Raw genomic sequence first — 17,499 nt, 5'->3', positions numbered from 1 at the left:
GTAGTTCTTAGTACATTCACGAGGTTGTGCAAACGCTACCAGTAATTTCAGAACATCACCGTGAATTATTTTCTAATGTTTTTGTTTTCCAGATTCCAATAATGAGAGACCCTGGATGGATTCGAAATGTCTGGTCTTCAAACATTAATGTGAGTGGAGATGCTATGAATGCCCTAATGAGACTTTAACATTTTCAGATGAGAGAAAATACTTTTGGACCAACTGGCTTATTGCCATGGATACACGCAGTCCCCAAACCAGGACTACTATTCCCCCAAAGCTTTCAGAGTTGCTCTGTAGCCCTTTCTAAAGGTTTGATGAGCCCCAGATGAAGCCCAGAACGTTTTAGCTAGTTTCTAACCTCTTCTGCTTGTGAGCCATCCTCTCTTGGGCATAGATCTGATTTTTGTTCTGTTTTTAATTTTCTCTTTTATATTAGAGTATAGCTGATTAACATGCTGTGATAGTTTCAGGTGTACAACAAAGTCACTCAGCCATGCATTCTCCCCAAAGCCTCCTCCCATCCAGGCTGCCACTTAACTTTGAGCAGAGTGGGTCCAATAGGATGCATGCACCCCAGTGCTCGCTGCAGCACTATTTACAATAGCCAAGACATGGAAGCCACCTAAATGTCCATTGTTAGAGGAATAGATAAAGAAGACGTGGTACAAGAAGAATGAAGTAATGCCATTTGCAGCAACATAGATGGATCTAGAGCTTGTCATAGATCTGATTTTATCACCTCCCTGATTAAAAAGCATTTGGTGGCTCCCTAGTGCTAACAGGAAACGGTTCATATCAAGTTCAGGCTATTTGTTTTCCCCTGGTAGATGGTCAGATGTCCATCTCATTAATAAAAGCCCTTGCAGCTGCCACTGAACCCCTCAGAGTCCTCCTGCAGATCCTGCCTCTTCTTCCTGCACCCATTGGTCCATTTGGTCACTGCCCCATGCCTGGTCCCCAAGCCTTGGGCCTGCCTTCAGGTTGTCTCTGTGACTGTTCTTAGCGCTTTGTTCTCTGCTCTTTCAGGGTCTCCCTTGTTCAGCAGCCTGAGGGCCAGCACCTCCCTTGTCCGCATGCCCACACCAGCTTCCACGTTCTGCTCACGAGTCTGACTTGTTGAGCCTCTGTAGCTTGGGGGAAGGCGTATTTTACTGAAGCATAACTGGCAGTGCTCCGTCTACATCCTGGCTCCTTTCTCACAGTACCTGCAAATCACCTGCACGTTGCCCTGGGCCAGACTTTAAGCTCCGGTAGTTTCCTACAACTTGCTCTGCCCAGTGGATTTTAAACCTGAGGTTCTCTCCTGTGGAGAAGAGACTTGAGAGAATACATTGCAGGTGGAGGGGTCTCAAGAAAAGGCTTTTGGAATACTCTAGGGAGGAAGTGGGCTTCCCAGGTGGCATTAGTGGTAATGAACCTGCCTGCCAATGCAGGAGACAGAAGAGATGCAGGTTTGATCCTTGTGTTGGGAAGATCCCCTGGAAGAGGGCATGGCAACCCACTCCAGTATTCATGCCTAGAGAATCCCATGGATGCAGAAGCCTGGCAGGCTCCATAGGGTCACAAAGAGTCAGACACGACTGAAGCGACAGCATGCACACACAGGGAGGAAGTAATAAAGCCTCAATAGTCATCTGTCTCGACTGTGGCCTGTGCTAAGTTTTGGTATATAGAATAAAAGTAACACTTGGTCTTGCTCTCAAAGAGCTCTGTCTGGGAGAGACTCTGGTCAGAGTGCGGACCAGGAGGATTTGCAGAGGACCCAGGAGGCCCAGTGCCGGGCCAGCCAGAGCACGTCTTCATACATGAATCCAGAGACTCCAGTTAAGTGAATGAAGAAAGCTCCTGAGGAAGACCTGGCCCTGGGAATGCTGGGGAAAGCACAGGTTCTATTTCCAAGTGGATTGGCAGGGACTGGGCCCAATCAGAGGCCAGGAATCCTGAGTGGGGTGGGCAGTTAGCGGCAGTTGAGCCTGGAGTGAGGGGAGCCGTCCTCTATGGAGGAGAGAAGGGGCAGGATGTCCTGGTAAGTGAGCTGCTCCGCCTGTGGGTAGCCGTGGGGGCTGGCCGTCATGAGGTGGTCTGAGGCTGCCATTTTCCATGGCCAAATCCCATTCTCCAGACCTGGGGTCTGGAGCCCATGGCCACCAGGTTTCCAGGCCCAGCCTCCAGTCCATGGTGCTGGGCAATGGCCATGGTTACAAGAGAGGCGGTCAAGGAAAGGCATCAGTTGGGCCTTACTGTCAGGCCTTCTACTGGACCTTCACAGAGCTCATGAACTAACAAGACAAGAAACTGTGGACAGGGGATGTGAAGTTTCTGCCTTTTAGGGTGAAATTACAGAAAATCTTAACTGTCTATGCAGGAGAACTGAATTAGGAGAGCAGAGTTTTGGTGCCAGTTGCCACTTTTAGAGTACGTGTGATATTGAGCAAGTTCCCTAACTTCTCTGAGCTTTATTTCCTTTGGTACATTGGGAGGTCATCCCATTGTGAACACAGAGTGCTCTCTGTTTACCACCAGGCATCGAGTAGAAGAGAAGTGTGTGTGTATGTTTTCGCTTAGTTGCTCAGTCATGTCCCACTCTTTGCCAACCCATGGACGATAGCCCAACAGTCTTCCTTTCTCCATGGGATTCTCCAGGCGAGAATACTGGAGTGGGTTGCCATTTCCTCCTCCAGGGGGTCTTCCTGACCCAGGGATCGAAACTGCGTCTCCTGCGTCTCCAGCCTTGGCAGGTGTATTCTTGATCACTGGGCCACCAGGGAAGCCTGTAGAAGAGAAGATGGGCTTGTAACTCAGCTTGGGTTGGGTAAAGAGTTTAGAAGCAATTCAGAAAAAATGCTTCCAAGAGAAAGTGAGTCCAAGAGAAGCATGGTCTTGAAAGAGGCCTAAGTGAGCCAGGCATGGAGGTAAGAACTGGATCATATGATTGAAAGAGTGGGTGATGACAGTGGAGGAGGGGAAAGCAGTGCCGATGATGGGGGTGGGGTTCACTTGCTGTTCTAAGGAGTTGGCCTTTATCCTACAAGAAAAGGTAATGGAGGAAGGGTTAGCACTGAAAAGACTTAAGCAGACAGTACTAAGTCAGATCTGCAGCCTGTTACAGGGCAGACATGGGGTGGGGCTGGAGGCAGGGAGACCCTTTAGCAAGTGGTCATTAGCTCAGTTGAGTTCAAGCGCTTGGAGGACTGCCCAAATGGAGGTGTATAGGAGGTAGTCGGATGAATGGTCTGGAGCCGAGAGGCAAGGTCAGGACTGGAGATACTGAACTGTGGGTCAACAGCAGAACAGTGTCACCGTAGTCTGCAGGGGGACAGAATCACCCAGGAGTGTGTGGCATGGGGAGGTGGGCGAGGTCATGTAGGTGGGTTTTCAGTCAGAACCTCTACTATGACAGCTTTTGGTAATTTTTTGGTATGTTGTTATCCTTAGACAATAGGTTCATAAATGCCAAAAATGCTTAGTGATGAGAAAAACCCAAAACGAAGGGGAAGTACGACGGGGCAGATAGTAGGGCTCAAGATCTTTGTCCCTGCCCTTGTCTCTGTCTCCTGGTTATTGTATAGATAAATGTGCGAGGCACAAGGTATAGTGATGAGCGTGTTGTGGTTAGTCTTTGGCTTGAAGGGCTCACCGACCGGCAGAGGAGATAGAGGCATAAGAAATGATGCAGTGACAAGACTTGTATCACGTGCCATGGTGGAGTTCCATGTGGGCTGCTTGGTACAGAGAAGCTAGTGATGAATTCTTCACGGACCTGAGGAATGTCTGAGGGCAGGCTTCCCTGGGGGGTCCTGCTCCCAGTTTGAAGAATCTGGCAATGGATGGCAGAAACCTCCCCCCACCCCAGATACACAGCAGCACATCTATCCTCTCCCCCGACAAAGAGAGGTTCATTCAAGGCAATAGGCCCTGAATTCTGGAGGGAGAATTGAGCAATGAAGTGTCCACCCAAACTACGTAAGCCGTCTAACTTGGACGAGGGAACATGGTACAATTTGTCACATGAAGCCTCCCTCTTGGCCAACCTATGCTTTGATTGCACCATTCCTAACAAAAGCAACAATTCCCAGAATTCTAGATGATCCTGGCACAGTTTCTTGGAGCTGTGTTTTTTGCTTACTGTTTTTCTTTCTTGTCTTCAGGTCTGACAAAGGACAGGATTTTAGGGTGGACAGCATGTTTTGCATGGGGAGGAAGTGACTGGTTAGATTTAAATTAATTTTTGAAATATTTTATCAAAGTGCTTCATGTACCTACTTTCTAGAAAATCAACTTGGAAATGCTGGCTCAGAGTTGAAGCCATAGTTCCAGGTTCCTACCCCGACTACTTCTCTATCTGCTTTGCACCTTGTCCTATGGACCTACTGAGAGAGGAGAATCTAGCTGATTCTCACAGATCATCATATGTAAATGCATTCTCCTTTATCATACTCTTCGATTTATGTATAATCCTATCCTTGTTTAGTTTGTTCTGTGTTTAGACTCTGTCTTTCTTACATATGGAGTTTTTCTTAGGCAGGGGGTGTGTTTTTCCTGGAAGTTATGTTTGCCTTTTTCCTTGTTAGCAGGAAAAATATATGCTTCCCAGTCCCTGCCTGTCCTCCCCATTATACACACACTGATAAGCTTTTACTTCAATCTGTCACTTGGAAACTATCACATTCTTTAAGTCCATTAACTTGCTTTAATTGGGATCTATTTACTAATTTATTTGGATGACCGTGATTTTCATATAGAACTTTGGTTTTCTTACTTATTTCTTATTTATTCAACAAACCTTATATGGAACAAGTGATAGTTGTTTTTTTTGGGGGGGAGAGCATTATAAATATTAACTCATTTACTTCCTTACAATAGTTCTATAAGTTGGTCTTATTATTATCTCTAATTGAGAGATGAGAAAAATGAGCACAGAGAGGTTGAGCCACTCGCTCAAGGTCACACAGCTGAAGAAGGGCAGGGTTAGGATTCAGACCCACACCTAGCTCCAAAGACTTTGTTCTCAAGCTCTGTAGTATGCTGCCTGTATAAGAAGTTTCTCTTGTTCAGTAGTTTCTAATTCTTGTCATTTATTCCTTGCATTTAGTACCTGTATCATGTTCCCTGATTTTTCCAAGCTCTCTGTGTTCATTTCAGTTCAGTTCAGTCGCTCAGTCATGTCCGACTTTTTGCGACCCCATGAATCGCAGCACGCCAGGCCTCCCTGTCCATCACCAACTCCCAGAGTTCACTCAGACTCACATCCATCAAGTAAGTGATGCCATCCAGCCATCTCATCCTCTGTCAGCCCCTTCTCCTCCTGCCCCCAATCCCTCCCAGCATCAGGAACCCTTTTTCTCTTGGATCACCTCTCACTCTAGGAGACCTCTCTTCCTGCTTGCTCTCCGTCCTCCACTAGAGCTGTCATCTAGGGAGGCTCTCATTACACCTACCTTAACCTAGATCCTTATTTTCTTCTTTTCTTAGTTTACGCTTTAGAAGTAAGCAAACTGGAATTCATTTTCATGTGATCTCCCAGAAAAGGGGGCTAGAAGAGAAGTTTCTGTGTCCTTGTGAGTCTGAATCTCTTTTTTAATTTGGCTTCATGTCTGATAGTTTGGTTGGAATGAGAATTTGAGGTTGATATTAATTTTTCACAGAATTTTGAATGCATCGTTTCATTGACCTCTAAGAACCAATGTTACCTCTATGCCAGTCTGACATTGGTTCCTTCTTGGATGACTTATTATTTTCAATCTGGAAGCTTCTGGGTATCGGTTAACCCTTTGTATCCTGAAGCCTCAGCAGTGGATTGTGTCCCATTCATTCTGCTCAGACCTTGGAGCGTGAGTCTGTATTGTCCTGGTGGACAACACACTTGTAAGCTAATGAATATCAACAGGTGAATATTTCAACAGATTAAAGGAAAATGGAAAACAAGAGTGGTGACTGGAGACCAATGAAGTTCTTCTCCCCTATCTCCCTAATCCCCTATTGCCCAACTTTTTGGTCTAAGATTGGCAGATTTCATTAACTTAACCTTCTATTTTTCTCATTATTATTTTTGGCAATCAAAAATTTCTCTTAACAGATTCCTTTTTGTTCTCTAGTTTTTTTCTCTTTCACAGCATTCTTCTATTTTATGTACAAAATAACCTCCCCGATCTCGCTGAGCTTCAAATTTGGGAATTTTTTCCTATTAATTTCTCTTCTGTTCCCTTAATTATTTTTTATTTCTTCTGGAGTCAGATTTCCCCTGTCTGTCGTTCTTTTTCTTTCAGATTGCAGTTTCCTCAAGCATCTGGTGATTAGCAGTTGACTGTTTTTCTTTAACATGGATGGGTAGGAAGGTTGCCTGGAATTTCCCGTTGCTGGGGTTCGCTCTGGAATAAACAGTCAGGGAGCTGTTACCCAGACCACATGGTTCTGACTCTGGCCCCTCCTTTGAGGTTCTCCTGGGCAGGTAGCTCTGCCCTCCGCTGCAGCCTCTTTGCAGGCATTCCAGGTCATAAATTGCTCCGTGTTATTTCTTTACTCAACCCTTCCCTTTGCTTCCACATTCCAAATTTGATTAAACGTCTTTTCCATGGAAGATGGTCCTCTCTTCATGGCTGTGAAATTTTAAGTTCTGAAGTTTCCTTGAAATCTAAAGAGATGAGGTATCTGAAAGTACAAACCAGTCAATCCTAAAGGAAGTCAACCCTGAATATTCATTGGAAGGTCTGTTGCTGAAGCTGAAGCTCCAACGCTTTGGCCACCTGATGTTAGAAGGTAACTCACTGGAAAAGACTCTGGTGCTGGGAAAGATTGAAGGCAAAAGGAGAAGAGGGCGGCAGAGGATAAAATGGTTAGAAAGCATTATAAAGTCAATGGGCAAACTCTGGGAGATAGTGGAGGCCAGAGGAGCCTGGTGTGCTGCACTCCATGGGGTCACAAAGAGTAGAACACGACTCAGTGACTGAACAACATCTGAAAGTAAAGGGAAAATAAATGCCTGTGTTCATTCTGCTTTACCGGCCATCCTGACCCAGGATTTTCTTCCTTGTTCAGCATCATTACCGGAGCTGTTCTGAACTTGTCTGATGACGTTCACAGTGTTCCTATCTAGAAATACTCTGCGGATACCTTACAGCCGACTGTGTTTCTTAGCCTGAATCATGACAGCCCCACTCTGTAACTCTTGTCCAAGATGGATCAGTGCTAGGCACTAGCACAATCAGATCCAACAATAATGTATTTAATTAGAATCTTACCGAGAAGGATCATTTCCTATTCAGTGAATGCTTAGGTTTTATAACATGTATCCCCAGTCCTCCCTGTTAGCAATTCCTTCTCCTACCTGGTGGGCATCCTATTCTGAATTGTGTGTCCTTGTCTTCTCTTGTGGGACGTACTATGTATCAACTTGATCATGAGCTCTTCAAGGTCAGAGGTGTCTCTTAATTGTTAATGTCCCCACTGTACCCGACACAGGATAAGCACTCAGAAATGGCTAGTTGCATAAATGGGTGTATCTTTTGTGACTTCCCTCCTGCCTCATTCATGATAAAGGCACCGGTATCTTTAACACCAGTGCATGCCTAGTAAATTTTCATTAGGATGAACATATATTTGCAACTGGGCATTATGACCCCATATGATAATTAAGCATACATTTCAAAATATTTATTGAACACCAATTAAGTACCAGAAATGGTGCTAGATCCTTAAAACAGAAATGGTCTTTTCCCTTCTGTAGAGTCTGTCTGCTGGGGGAGAGATTTTACAATCACTGCACACACAAATGAAACATTTAAATTTGATCAGTATGCTAAATGAAAGATTTGCAGAGCAGTCCAAATGTCTAACAGGGAGCACTGACATTGTTGGGGAGGTTAGTGATGCTTGAACTAAGGATGAAGAACGAGCAGTGGTTAACCCGGTGAAGAAGGGGGAGAGGATTCCACGTAGAGGCAGCAGCATGTGCAAAGGCCCTGTGGTGGGAGGGAACAGGACAAGCACAAGGAGTTGAGAATTATCCAGTGCATCTGGAGCCTTGACTGTGTGGAGAAATGGTGAAGGCAGAGCAGCCGGGCCCCAGACAGGCCATCAGATGTCTGATGTTGGAGAAGCAGGTGCCTGTCTGTTAGAGAACCACTCCCCATCCAGATGCTCTCTGGCTGACGCAGCTGTCTCTGGGTCTCCTGAGAGCACTGCAGTTAAGCTGAGCATCAGCGGAGCAAGACTGTACTGTGGCATATTCAATGCTACAGGGCAGGAAACGGTAGAAGAGAATTGAAACTGAGCAGTGTTGGGGCCTGGATAAACCCTGGTCTTCCCAGCCCCCACTCCCTGCCTTCCGTGGGAAATTCAGGAAACTCCCAACTCATTCTTTGTCTTGAGTATGCCCTGCTCGGCTCAGAATTTCCTCTGTTTAGGTTAGTTATGCCCAAGCCTTTGCTTACACATCCCCCGGGGAGGGAGACAGGAGAGGAGAATATGGGGTGGAGGGGTGGAGATGTGATATTCTAAAATGAAAGAGAATTCACAGTTATTCCTTCTGAAGCTACCTCAATATCCTCTGAAATGAATGGAGATGCCCTGGAATGGGGGCACGGGCCCCAGACTGACAGTTACCGCACTGCGTGTGTTGGGGGATCAGACAGTCGTGATGATATGAGGCTGTCTGTCCCCATGAAGTCACAGCATAGACGTGTAAATGACAGGTCAGAGCAGATGACCCTCTGTTCCTACTTCCTCTCTTTCTCCGTCATGGAGACTGAGGTGACCTAGGCAGGATCCTGTAAGTGGCAGAACATAGACAAGGACCTAGATCTTCGGGTCCCCAGAACCACACCCTGTCTAAGACAACTCTGTTTCCAGAAAGACACGTGGGATATTTTTACTGGGCTTACTTCTTCGCTGTTCTGGGAGGAAAAATCACAGAGTCCCAGGTCAGATTTTGTGATGTGCTTGGGGGAGCAGCAGGGGTGGGGACATGTTCCCTCTGGGGAGCCTGAGGGCTGGACCAGGGGGAGATCTAAAACTCAAAATTTGCTTTTGGAACCAGCTTACTCTCAGAGTCCCTTTAGGCAGAAGTGCTCCTGTCCCTTCTTTCTTCGGGGCAGAAGCCTCAGGGACCTTCTCCATTTCACCCAACGGAGAGCTTCGCTAGAACCAGGTCATCCTCTTAGGAGGGCAGAGGGAGGTGGAGCAGCTAATTCAATCCAGGCATCAGAGAACCAAGTGGAAGCATGCCAAACCCAACTGCCCACCTCTGCACAGACCCCCACTCCTCTGCGGGATGTTCTGGTGGGACCACGAAGCTGAGCCCAGATTTCTCAACCCGGTCACACAAAAGATCCAGCTGTTCACTCTGGATCTGTCTCCACAGCTGTGCTCCTAGTAGGAGTCCAGCGGGGAGCCTCAGGCTCCAGGCGTAGAGGAGCCTCTCTGCAGAGGCCTGACCTTTCGCCCTTTTATCATGACCACAGATCCACCTACTTCCATCCTTCAGATGGTTTGGAATCTACAGGCAAATATGATCCTGTCCTCTCATTAGGTCACTATTTCTCCATCTCCTGTTCCCCCTGCTGGGTTTTCTTTTGCAATTTAAGCAGCTTTGGTCATTATACTTAGAGAGTGGTTTGGCCTCACCTTTCAGGCTAGCTCATTCCTTCCAGGCCATCCTTATATCTCTCAAGCATCGAGGCCGGCACCAAATGTGGTTTTGTGAGTGTGGTGTGACCTGCAGAGAAAACCAGGGAAAATGACTTCCTTTCTTTTGGGCTGTCAGTCATCTACCTGTGCAGCCCAATACCCCAGGGTGGGGGGAAATGTGAAGCTTCGGGGTCTTCTTCTCCCAAGGCTCGCAGAGGGGCACACAGGCTGAAATCTCATGGCCATGAATATGCTGACTTCACATCTCAATAGCAAAGAGTGAACTTTAAAGATGAGACTCCCAGGAAACAAGTTAATATTTTCTTAGCTTCTAAAGTTTGGTAAGGCTGGTTTGACAAGATCTGGAGAGACTACAGAAGAGCCTTGTATTTGGTTGAAATGATTTGTAGAAAGTTTAGATACACTTTTTCGAACAGCATTCTCTTATACGTGACAGAACAGGGTAGATTTATACATGATTGCCCAGAGGTGCTGGGTTGCATAGTGACCAGTGTACAGAGCAATGTACAAATCCCATGCGGTTACCAGAACCTACTTCCCAGAATTTTGACAGCAGAACATGCTTTTTAGGATTCTACAGTGTTAGTCACTCAGTTGTGTTCAACTCTTTGCGACCCTATGGACTGTAGCCCACCAGGGTCCTCTGTTCATGGGGTTCTCCAGGCAAGAATACTGAAGTGGGTTAACCACAAATCTACCCAAGGTACTCTGAGCTAGAGATGAAAGGAAGCATTCTCTTCCTTGTAAGAGTTGGTCTTACACATGCAACTTTTCCATCAAGATTTAAATCAGATCAGTCGCTCAGTCGTGTCCGACTCTTTGCGACCCCATGAATCGCAGCACGCCAGGCCTCCCTGTCCATCACCAACTTCCAGAGTTCACTAAGACTCATGTCCATCGAGTCAGTGATGCCATCCAGCCATCTCATCCTCTGTCGTCCCCTTCTCCTCTTGCCCCCAATCCCTCCCAGCATCAGAGTCTTTTCCAATGAGTCAACTCTTCGCAGGAGGTGGCCAAAGCATCATTCCTTCCAAAAAAATCCCAAGGCTGATCTCCTTTAGAATGGACTGGTTGGATCTCCTTGCAGTCCAAGGGACTCTCAAGAGTCTTCTCCAACACCACAGTTCAAAAGCATCAATTCTTTGGCACTCAGCCTTCTTCACAGTCCAACTCTCACATCCATACATGACCACAGGAAAAACCATAGCCTTGACTAGACGAACCCTTGTTGGCAAAGTACTGTCTCTGCTTTTGAATATGCTATCTAGGTTGGTCATAACTTTCCTTCCAAGGAGTAAGCGTCTTTTAATTTCATGGTTGCAGTCACCATCTGCAGTGATTTTGGAGCCCAGAAAAATAAAGTCTGACACTGTTTCCACTGTTTCCCCATCTATTTCCCATGAAGTGGTGGGACCGGATGCCATGATCTTCGTTTTCTGAATGTTGAACTTTAAGCCAACTTTTTCACTCTCCACTTTCAGTTTCATCAAGAGGCTCTTTAGTTGTTCTTCACTTTCTGCCATAAGGGTGGTGTCATCTGCATATCTGAGGTTATTGATATTTCTCCCGGCAATCTTGATTCCAGCTTGTGCTTCTTCCAGTCCAGCGTTTCTCATGATGTACTCTGCATATAAGTTAAATAAACAGGGTGACAATATACAGCCTTGACATACTCCTTTTCCTATTTGGAACCAGTCTGTTGTTCCATGTCCAGTTCTAACTGTTGCTTCCTGACCTGCATACAAATTTCTCAAGAGGCACATCAGGTGGTCTGGTATTCCCATCTCTTTCAGAATTTTCTACAGTTTCTTGTGATCCACACAGTCAAAGGCTTTGGCATAGTCAATAAAGCAGAAATAGATGTTTTTCTGGAACTCTCTTGCTTTTTCCATGATCCAGCAGATGTTGGCAATTTGATCTCTGGTTCCTCTGCCTTTTCTAAAACCAGCTTGAACATCAGGAAGTTCACGGTTCACATATTGCTGAAGCCTGGCTTGGAGAATTTTGAGCATGACTTTACTAGCGTGTGAGATGAGTGCAATTGTGGGGTAGTTTGAGCATTCTTTGGCATTGCCTTTCTTTGGGATTGGAATGAAAACTGACATTTTCCAGTCCTGTGGCCACTGCTGAGTTTTCCAAATTTGCTGGCATATTGAGTGCAGCACTTTCACAGCATCATCCTTCAGGATTTGAAATAGCTCAACTGGAATTCTATCACCTCCACTAGCTTTGTTCGTAGTGATGCTTTCTAAGGCCCACTTGACTTCACATTCCAGGATGTCTGGCTCTAGGTGAGTGATCACACCATCGTGATTATCTGGGTCGTGAACATCTTTTTTGTACAGTTCTTCTGTGTATTCTTGCCATCTCTTCTTAATATCTTCTACTTCTGTTAGGTCCATACCATTTCTGTCCTTTATCGAGCCCATCTTTGCATGAAATGTTCCTTTGGTATCTCTGATTTTCTTGAAGAGATCTCTAGTCTTTCCCATTCTGTTGTTTTCCTCTATTTCTTTGCATTGATCGCTGAAGAAGGCTTTCTTATCTCACTTTGCTATTCTTTGGAACTCTGCATTCAGATGTTTATATCTTTCCTTTTCTCCTTTGCTTTTCACTTCTCTTCTTTTCACAGCTATTTGTAAGGCCTCCCCAGACAGCCATTTTGCTTTTTTGCATTTCTTTTCCATGGGGATGGTCTTGATCCCTGTCTCCTGTACAATGTCACGAACCTTATTCCATAGCTCATCAGGCACTCTATCAGATCTAGGCCCTTAAATCTACTTCTCACTTCCACTGTATAATCATAAGGGATTTGATTTAGGTCATACCTGAATGGTCTAGTGGTTTTCCCTACTTTCTTCAATTTAAGTCTGAATTTGGCAATAAGGAGTTCATGGTCTGAGCCAGAGTCAGTTCCTGGTCTTGTTTTTGCTGACTGTATAGAGCTTGTCCATCTTTGGCTGCAAAGAATATAATCAATCTGATTTCGGTGTTGACCATCTGGTGATGTCCATGTGTAGAGTCTTCTCTGTTGGAAGAGGGTGTTTGTTATGACCAGTGCATTTTCTTGGCAAAACTCTATTGTCTTTGCCCTGCTTCATTCCGTATTCCAAGGCCAAATTTGCCTGTTACTCCAGGTGTTTCTTGACTTTCTACTTTTGCATTCCAGTCCCCTATAATGAAAAGGACATCTTTTTTGGGTGTTAGTTCTAAAAGGTCTTGTAGGTCTTCATAGAATCGTTCAACTTCAGCTTCTTCAGCGTTACTGGTTGGGGCATAGACTTGGATTACTGTGATATTGAATGGTTTGCCTTGGAAACGAACAGAGATCATTCTGTCATTTTGAGATTGCATCCAAGTACTGCATTTCAGACTCTCTTGTTGACCATGATGGCTATTCCATTTCTTCTGAGGGATTCCTGCCCTCAGTAGTAGATATAATGGTCATCTGAGTTAAATTCACCCATTCTAGTCCATTTCAGTTCGCTGATTCGTAGAATGTCGACATTCACTCTTGCCATCTCTTGTTTGACCACTTCCAATTTGCCTCGATTCATGGACCTGACATTCCAGGTTCCTATGCAATATTGCTCTTTACAGCATCGGACCTTGCTTCTATCACCAGTCACATCCACAGCTGGGTATTCTTTTTGCTTTGGCTCCATCCCTTCATTCTTTCTGGAGTTATTTCTCCACTGATCTCCAGTAGCATATTGGGCAATTACTGACCTGGGGAGTTTCTCTTTCAGTATCCTATCATTTTGCCTTTTCATACTGTTCATGGGGTTCTCAAGCCAAGAATACTGAAGTGGTTTGCCATTCCCTTCTCCAGTGGACCACATTCTGTCAGATCTCTCCACCATGACCCGCCCATCTTGGGTTGCCCCACGGGCATGGCTTAGTTTCATTGAGTTAGACAAGGCTGTGGTCCTAGTGTGATTATATTGACTAGTTTTCTGTGAGTATGGTTTCAGTGTGTCTGCCCTCTGATGCCGTCTTGCAATACTTACCGTCTTACTTGGGTTTCTCTTACCTTGGGCGTGGGGTATCTCTTCACGGCTGCTCCAGCAAAGCGCAGCCAATGCTCCTTACCTTGGACGAGGGGTGTCTCCTCACTGCCGCCCTTCCTGACCATCGAAAGACAATGTGGGAGGGGGTAAGCAGGGTGTTACATCTGGAAGACCACCTCTGGTTCTAACTGTGGATTTCTCTGAAGAATGAGAAGGCCCATGGTTTGTGAACCAGTATTTCCAGGTTTGTGAACCAGTATTTCCAAGTTTTACCTTCTACTCTGATGTCTAACATTTGCTGGTAGGCATTGCTGGTAGGCAAGCTGGTAGGCTTCCCTTGTAGCTCAGTCGGTAAAGAATCTGCCTGCAATGCAGGAGACCCAGGTGAGATTCCTGGGTTGGAAAGATCCCCTGGAGAAGGAAATGGCAACCCACTCCAGTGTTCTTGCCTGGAGAATCCCATGGACAGAGGAACCTGAAGGGCTATAGTCCATGAGGTCGCAAGATTCAGACTTGACTTAGCGACTAAACCACCACATTCTGGTCATGCCTAAGGAAATTGCTTATGAGAAAACAACCCCACTGTAATCTTAGGTATCGATGCAAAGACTACGCCAACAGGGGCACAAGGTGGTTGGTCCTTGATATTCAGCTGAAAGCTTGAGTTCACAGGGTCACACATGAGCAAAGACTTCTGATGCTCATCTAGCAGTGTTGTCATATTTTAAAGGATTCCATTCTAACTGTACAATAACTTTCTAGTTTATCACCATTTAAAAACTGGTTTTTGGTTTATTGGATAATAGGTAAACAGTTGTATCCTGTTATTACTCATCATTTTTGTCTATCACTTAGGCATTTCAAAGGGTTCCTATATAGCCTAAACTTTTTAGAATTGATGCTTTTTCTGCAACAAGGTCTATGACAGAAATCTCTTACTAGTATACTTTACATGTGCGTGCTAAATTGCTTCAGTCATGTCTGCCTCTTTGCGACCCTGTGGACTGTAGCCTGCCAGGCTCCCCCGTTCATGGGATTCTCCAGGCAAGAATACTGGAGTGGGTTGCCTGCCCTCCTCCAGGGGATCTTCCCGATCCAGGGATCAAACCTGTGCCTCTTATGTTTCCTGCATTGGCAAGTGGGTTCTTTATCACTAGTGCCACCTGGGAAGCCCAGTATACTTTATAAATAACACCAAGTTTTTGTGCTCTATAAGAAATGGATAAAGTCATTCCTCCCTTAATGTTTTTTCCTCACTTAGTTGAAGTGAATTAAAAATGAATTGAAAGTCCCTTCTAGTTAGCTGTGAACTTAGAATTCAGCCAGGCAAAATCCGATGTCATGGGAAAATTTGATCATGTCCTGTTCCAAGCTTTCGATCATCCCTAGTGTCTCTCAGGTCTCTTCCGGACCAGTGCCGGCCTCTGACCAGCTCCAATCAGTTGGATTACTGAGCGCTGTCTTCTCTGACATCATAACCCCAGCGGGGCCATCACAATCCTGCTGCCCAACAATGAGCTTTCCCTGGGGTCTTTGCAGAGGGTGCAGGTGAAAGGGCGATGGACAAGGAGAGAACATGGGAGGGGAGGAGGGGGGCTGAAGGGCACGATCAGGAGGAAAGAGAGAGAGGGGGCGAGATGGGGGTGGGGCGGCCGCCATGCCTGTGCTAACAGCAGTCGGTAAGCAGTGGCCTGGCCTGCTGGAAACCAGAACGCTGAGAGAAAGAGGAAGATCGACCCGGGGGCCAATGTTCCCATGAGCAGGGACCTCCATGTGAAGCTAACGGAAGTGGAACAGGGTCCTGACGACATGCCCGCCAAGAGGAGAAGACGAGGCTTTCTGCCGGCAGTGAAGGTAAAAGGCAGGAGGAAGGGTGGACATGACCAGGTGCTAGTCGTCAGGCGACACGTCCAGCCATTCCCCACACTGCCTTCTCAGGCACAGAACCCACCGAAGAGAGGACCCAGTGCTGAGGTGTGGGGACGTGAGAGCCCTGTTACAAGACTCCTGGGGTTTCAGTTCTCCCTTCTGTGACCTTCTGTGGTTTGCTCTGGGCTGTTAAACCCAGGACTCGTCATCTGCTCAGTGTCGTTGATCGCCTGCTGGTAGAGTTCCTTGAAGAAGGGTAAACCATGGTGCGTGTTTGTAAAATTTGAATTTATACAAACAATTTTCCAATATTTTTGTCTCATTAACGTGGGGAAATGCAAAGGAAATGCCATTTAGATGTATGTGCGGGCCTGTGATACTGAGTGTATTTTCAGGGAGTTCTGCAAGTTGGCACCGAACAGAAACCTCCAGAGTCTAATTCCTGTTAGAAGGACAAGACAATAGGGACAGGAACTTCGATTCCCAAACCGGGACCCAAGCCGAGCCCACAGCGCCCCTGTAAAGTAGGTGACCTTTGTCTTTGCCCTCCAACCCTTCAGGGCTCCCCACTCCTCCCTTTCCTGTAGGCCGCAGAGCAGAGGTGTCTTGAGACCCTCAGGGCAAGCTAGTCCTGACCCACCATCAGCAAACAAATATTTATGGGACGTGCAGTTTCACTGGGATTTTAAGATAGTGGGTATTTTCTTGGTCTTGTTATGTTTTTGATCGGAACATCGTGGTAGCCAGGCACCTTCCCACAAAGCCAGCTTGTGTAGACAGATGCCCACACGAGGGCTCCAGCCCAGGGTGGGGAACAGGTGAACACAGCTCAGCACAGCTCCTGAAGCACTGTTTCTCCCTGGGTCTCTTGCCCTTCTTTCATGAAGATTGCGAAAGCAAATGAGAAAGTCCGTTTTTCTACCTCCAAGAAAAAAAAAAAAGGTTTTCTACCTTCAGCTTCAGGGAAGTTTCAAGAACTCACATTTCACAGCTTGGGGTCAAGACTTCATGGCCTGCAGAGGCACTGCCCACCCGCTTCAGGAGCCTGGGAGGATCAGCAGTGTAATCACTGGAGCCATATGGGTCCCTAAACTCAAAAGCTGAGGGATTTGGAAACTTATTGTCCCTTCATCCATTTTCCATGGCAACCGGTGCCTGATCATCACTTGACCCCAGAACGGGATATCCAGGCCGTGGCAGAAGCAGGCTACTTCCGCTGTCTCCTGCCGCCTGGCCCACCGCCATCCTGCACGGCCGGCCCACCCCAGCCAGATTCACTTCCATAAAATGGAGGTTTCATAACATTTCCTTCCCTGCTTATAATCTGTTCACGGGTTCTCCAGGGCCTTCAGTTTAAAGCACCATTTGAGGTGCCACGTGAGGCACCATTTTTCTTTCTGCAGGAGGCAAATTCTTACTCTAACCATAATTCTAAATTACTTACTCTCATGTTAACCTAGATATTTCATCAATCGAGAAGAACTGAGCTAATTATTCTATGTTTTTTAATGGTTAACATTAGGGTCTGGGAAAAATGGAGGGCAGGAGGCAAGGGTGTTATCTTGCCTCTTCCTTTGCCTCCTAATTTTTTCTTTTTTTTTCTAATTTTTTTTTCCTAGTTTTTTCTTGAAAGCTGGACATCTCAGTAGAACTATAGAAACATACAAATTGTTCTTATCTCCGGAAATGGACCCACTTTTCCTCGTGGCAGGCCCTTAGTGTGGGGGTGTGAGTTAACCTGGGAAGAAGCTGGGCTGGGTTTGAAGTTCCTTGCTGCTCTGGTTGCCCTCAGTGCATTGAACCCTTCACATTCCTGTGGGCACACCTTGTGTTTCAGGGTGCCAGTGGGTTTACCTCCCTTTCTCTTTAGCTTTAGATCTTTCCTTTGCACTGGACCTCAGAGAGGGTCCCTTTGCCTGTTAAGTTTCCTCTCCCTGGTGTTCTTGTGACCCTCCTGTTGTTCCTGTGAGCT

The 17,499-nt window shown here is 46.2% G+C and overlaps 1 protein-coding gene across 3 annotated transcripts in view; it reads left to right on the top strand.

The window, feature by feature from the left end:
* Positions 1-17,499, top strand: part of LPIN1 (lipin 1) — a 130,062-nt gene that overhangs the window by 33,842 nt on the left and 78,721 nt on the right. For all 3 annotated transcript variants that reach the window (XM_027556048.1, XM_027556044.1, XM_027556045.1), the window contains exon 2: positions 93-149. In XM_027556048.1, the coding sequence (XP_027411849.1) occupies positions 93-149 (57 nt within the window). The remainder of the gene's footprint in view (positions 1-92; positions 150-17,499) is intronic.

The sequence above is a fragment of the Bos indicus x Bos taurus genome, chromosome 11 (assembly GCF_003369695.1).
Source record: "Bos indicus x Bos taurus breed Angus x Brahman F1 hybrid chromosome 11, Bos_hybrid_MaternalHap_v2.0, whole genome shotgun sequence".
Lineage (NCBI taxonomy): Eukaryota > Metazoa > Chordata > Mammalia > Artiodactyla > Bovidae > Bos > Bos indicus x Bos taurus.
Note: the sequence above shows the minus strand (reverse complement) of the source record. Positions and strands in the feature narration are given on the sequence as shown.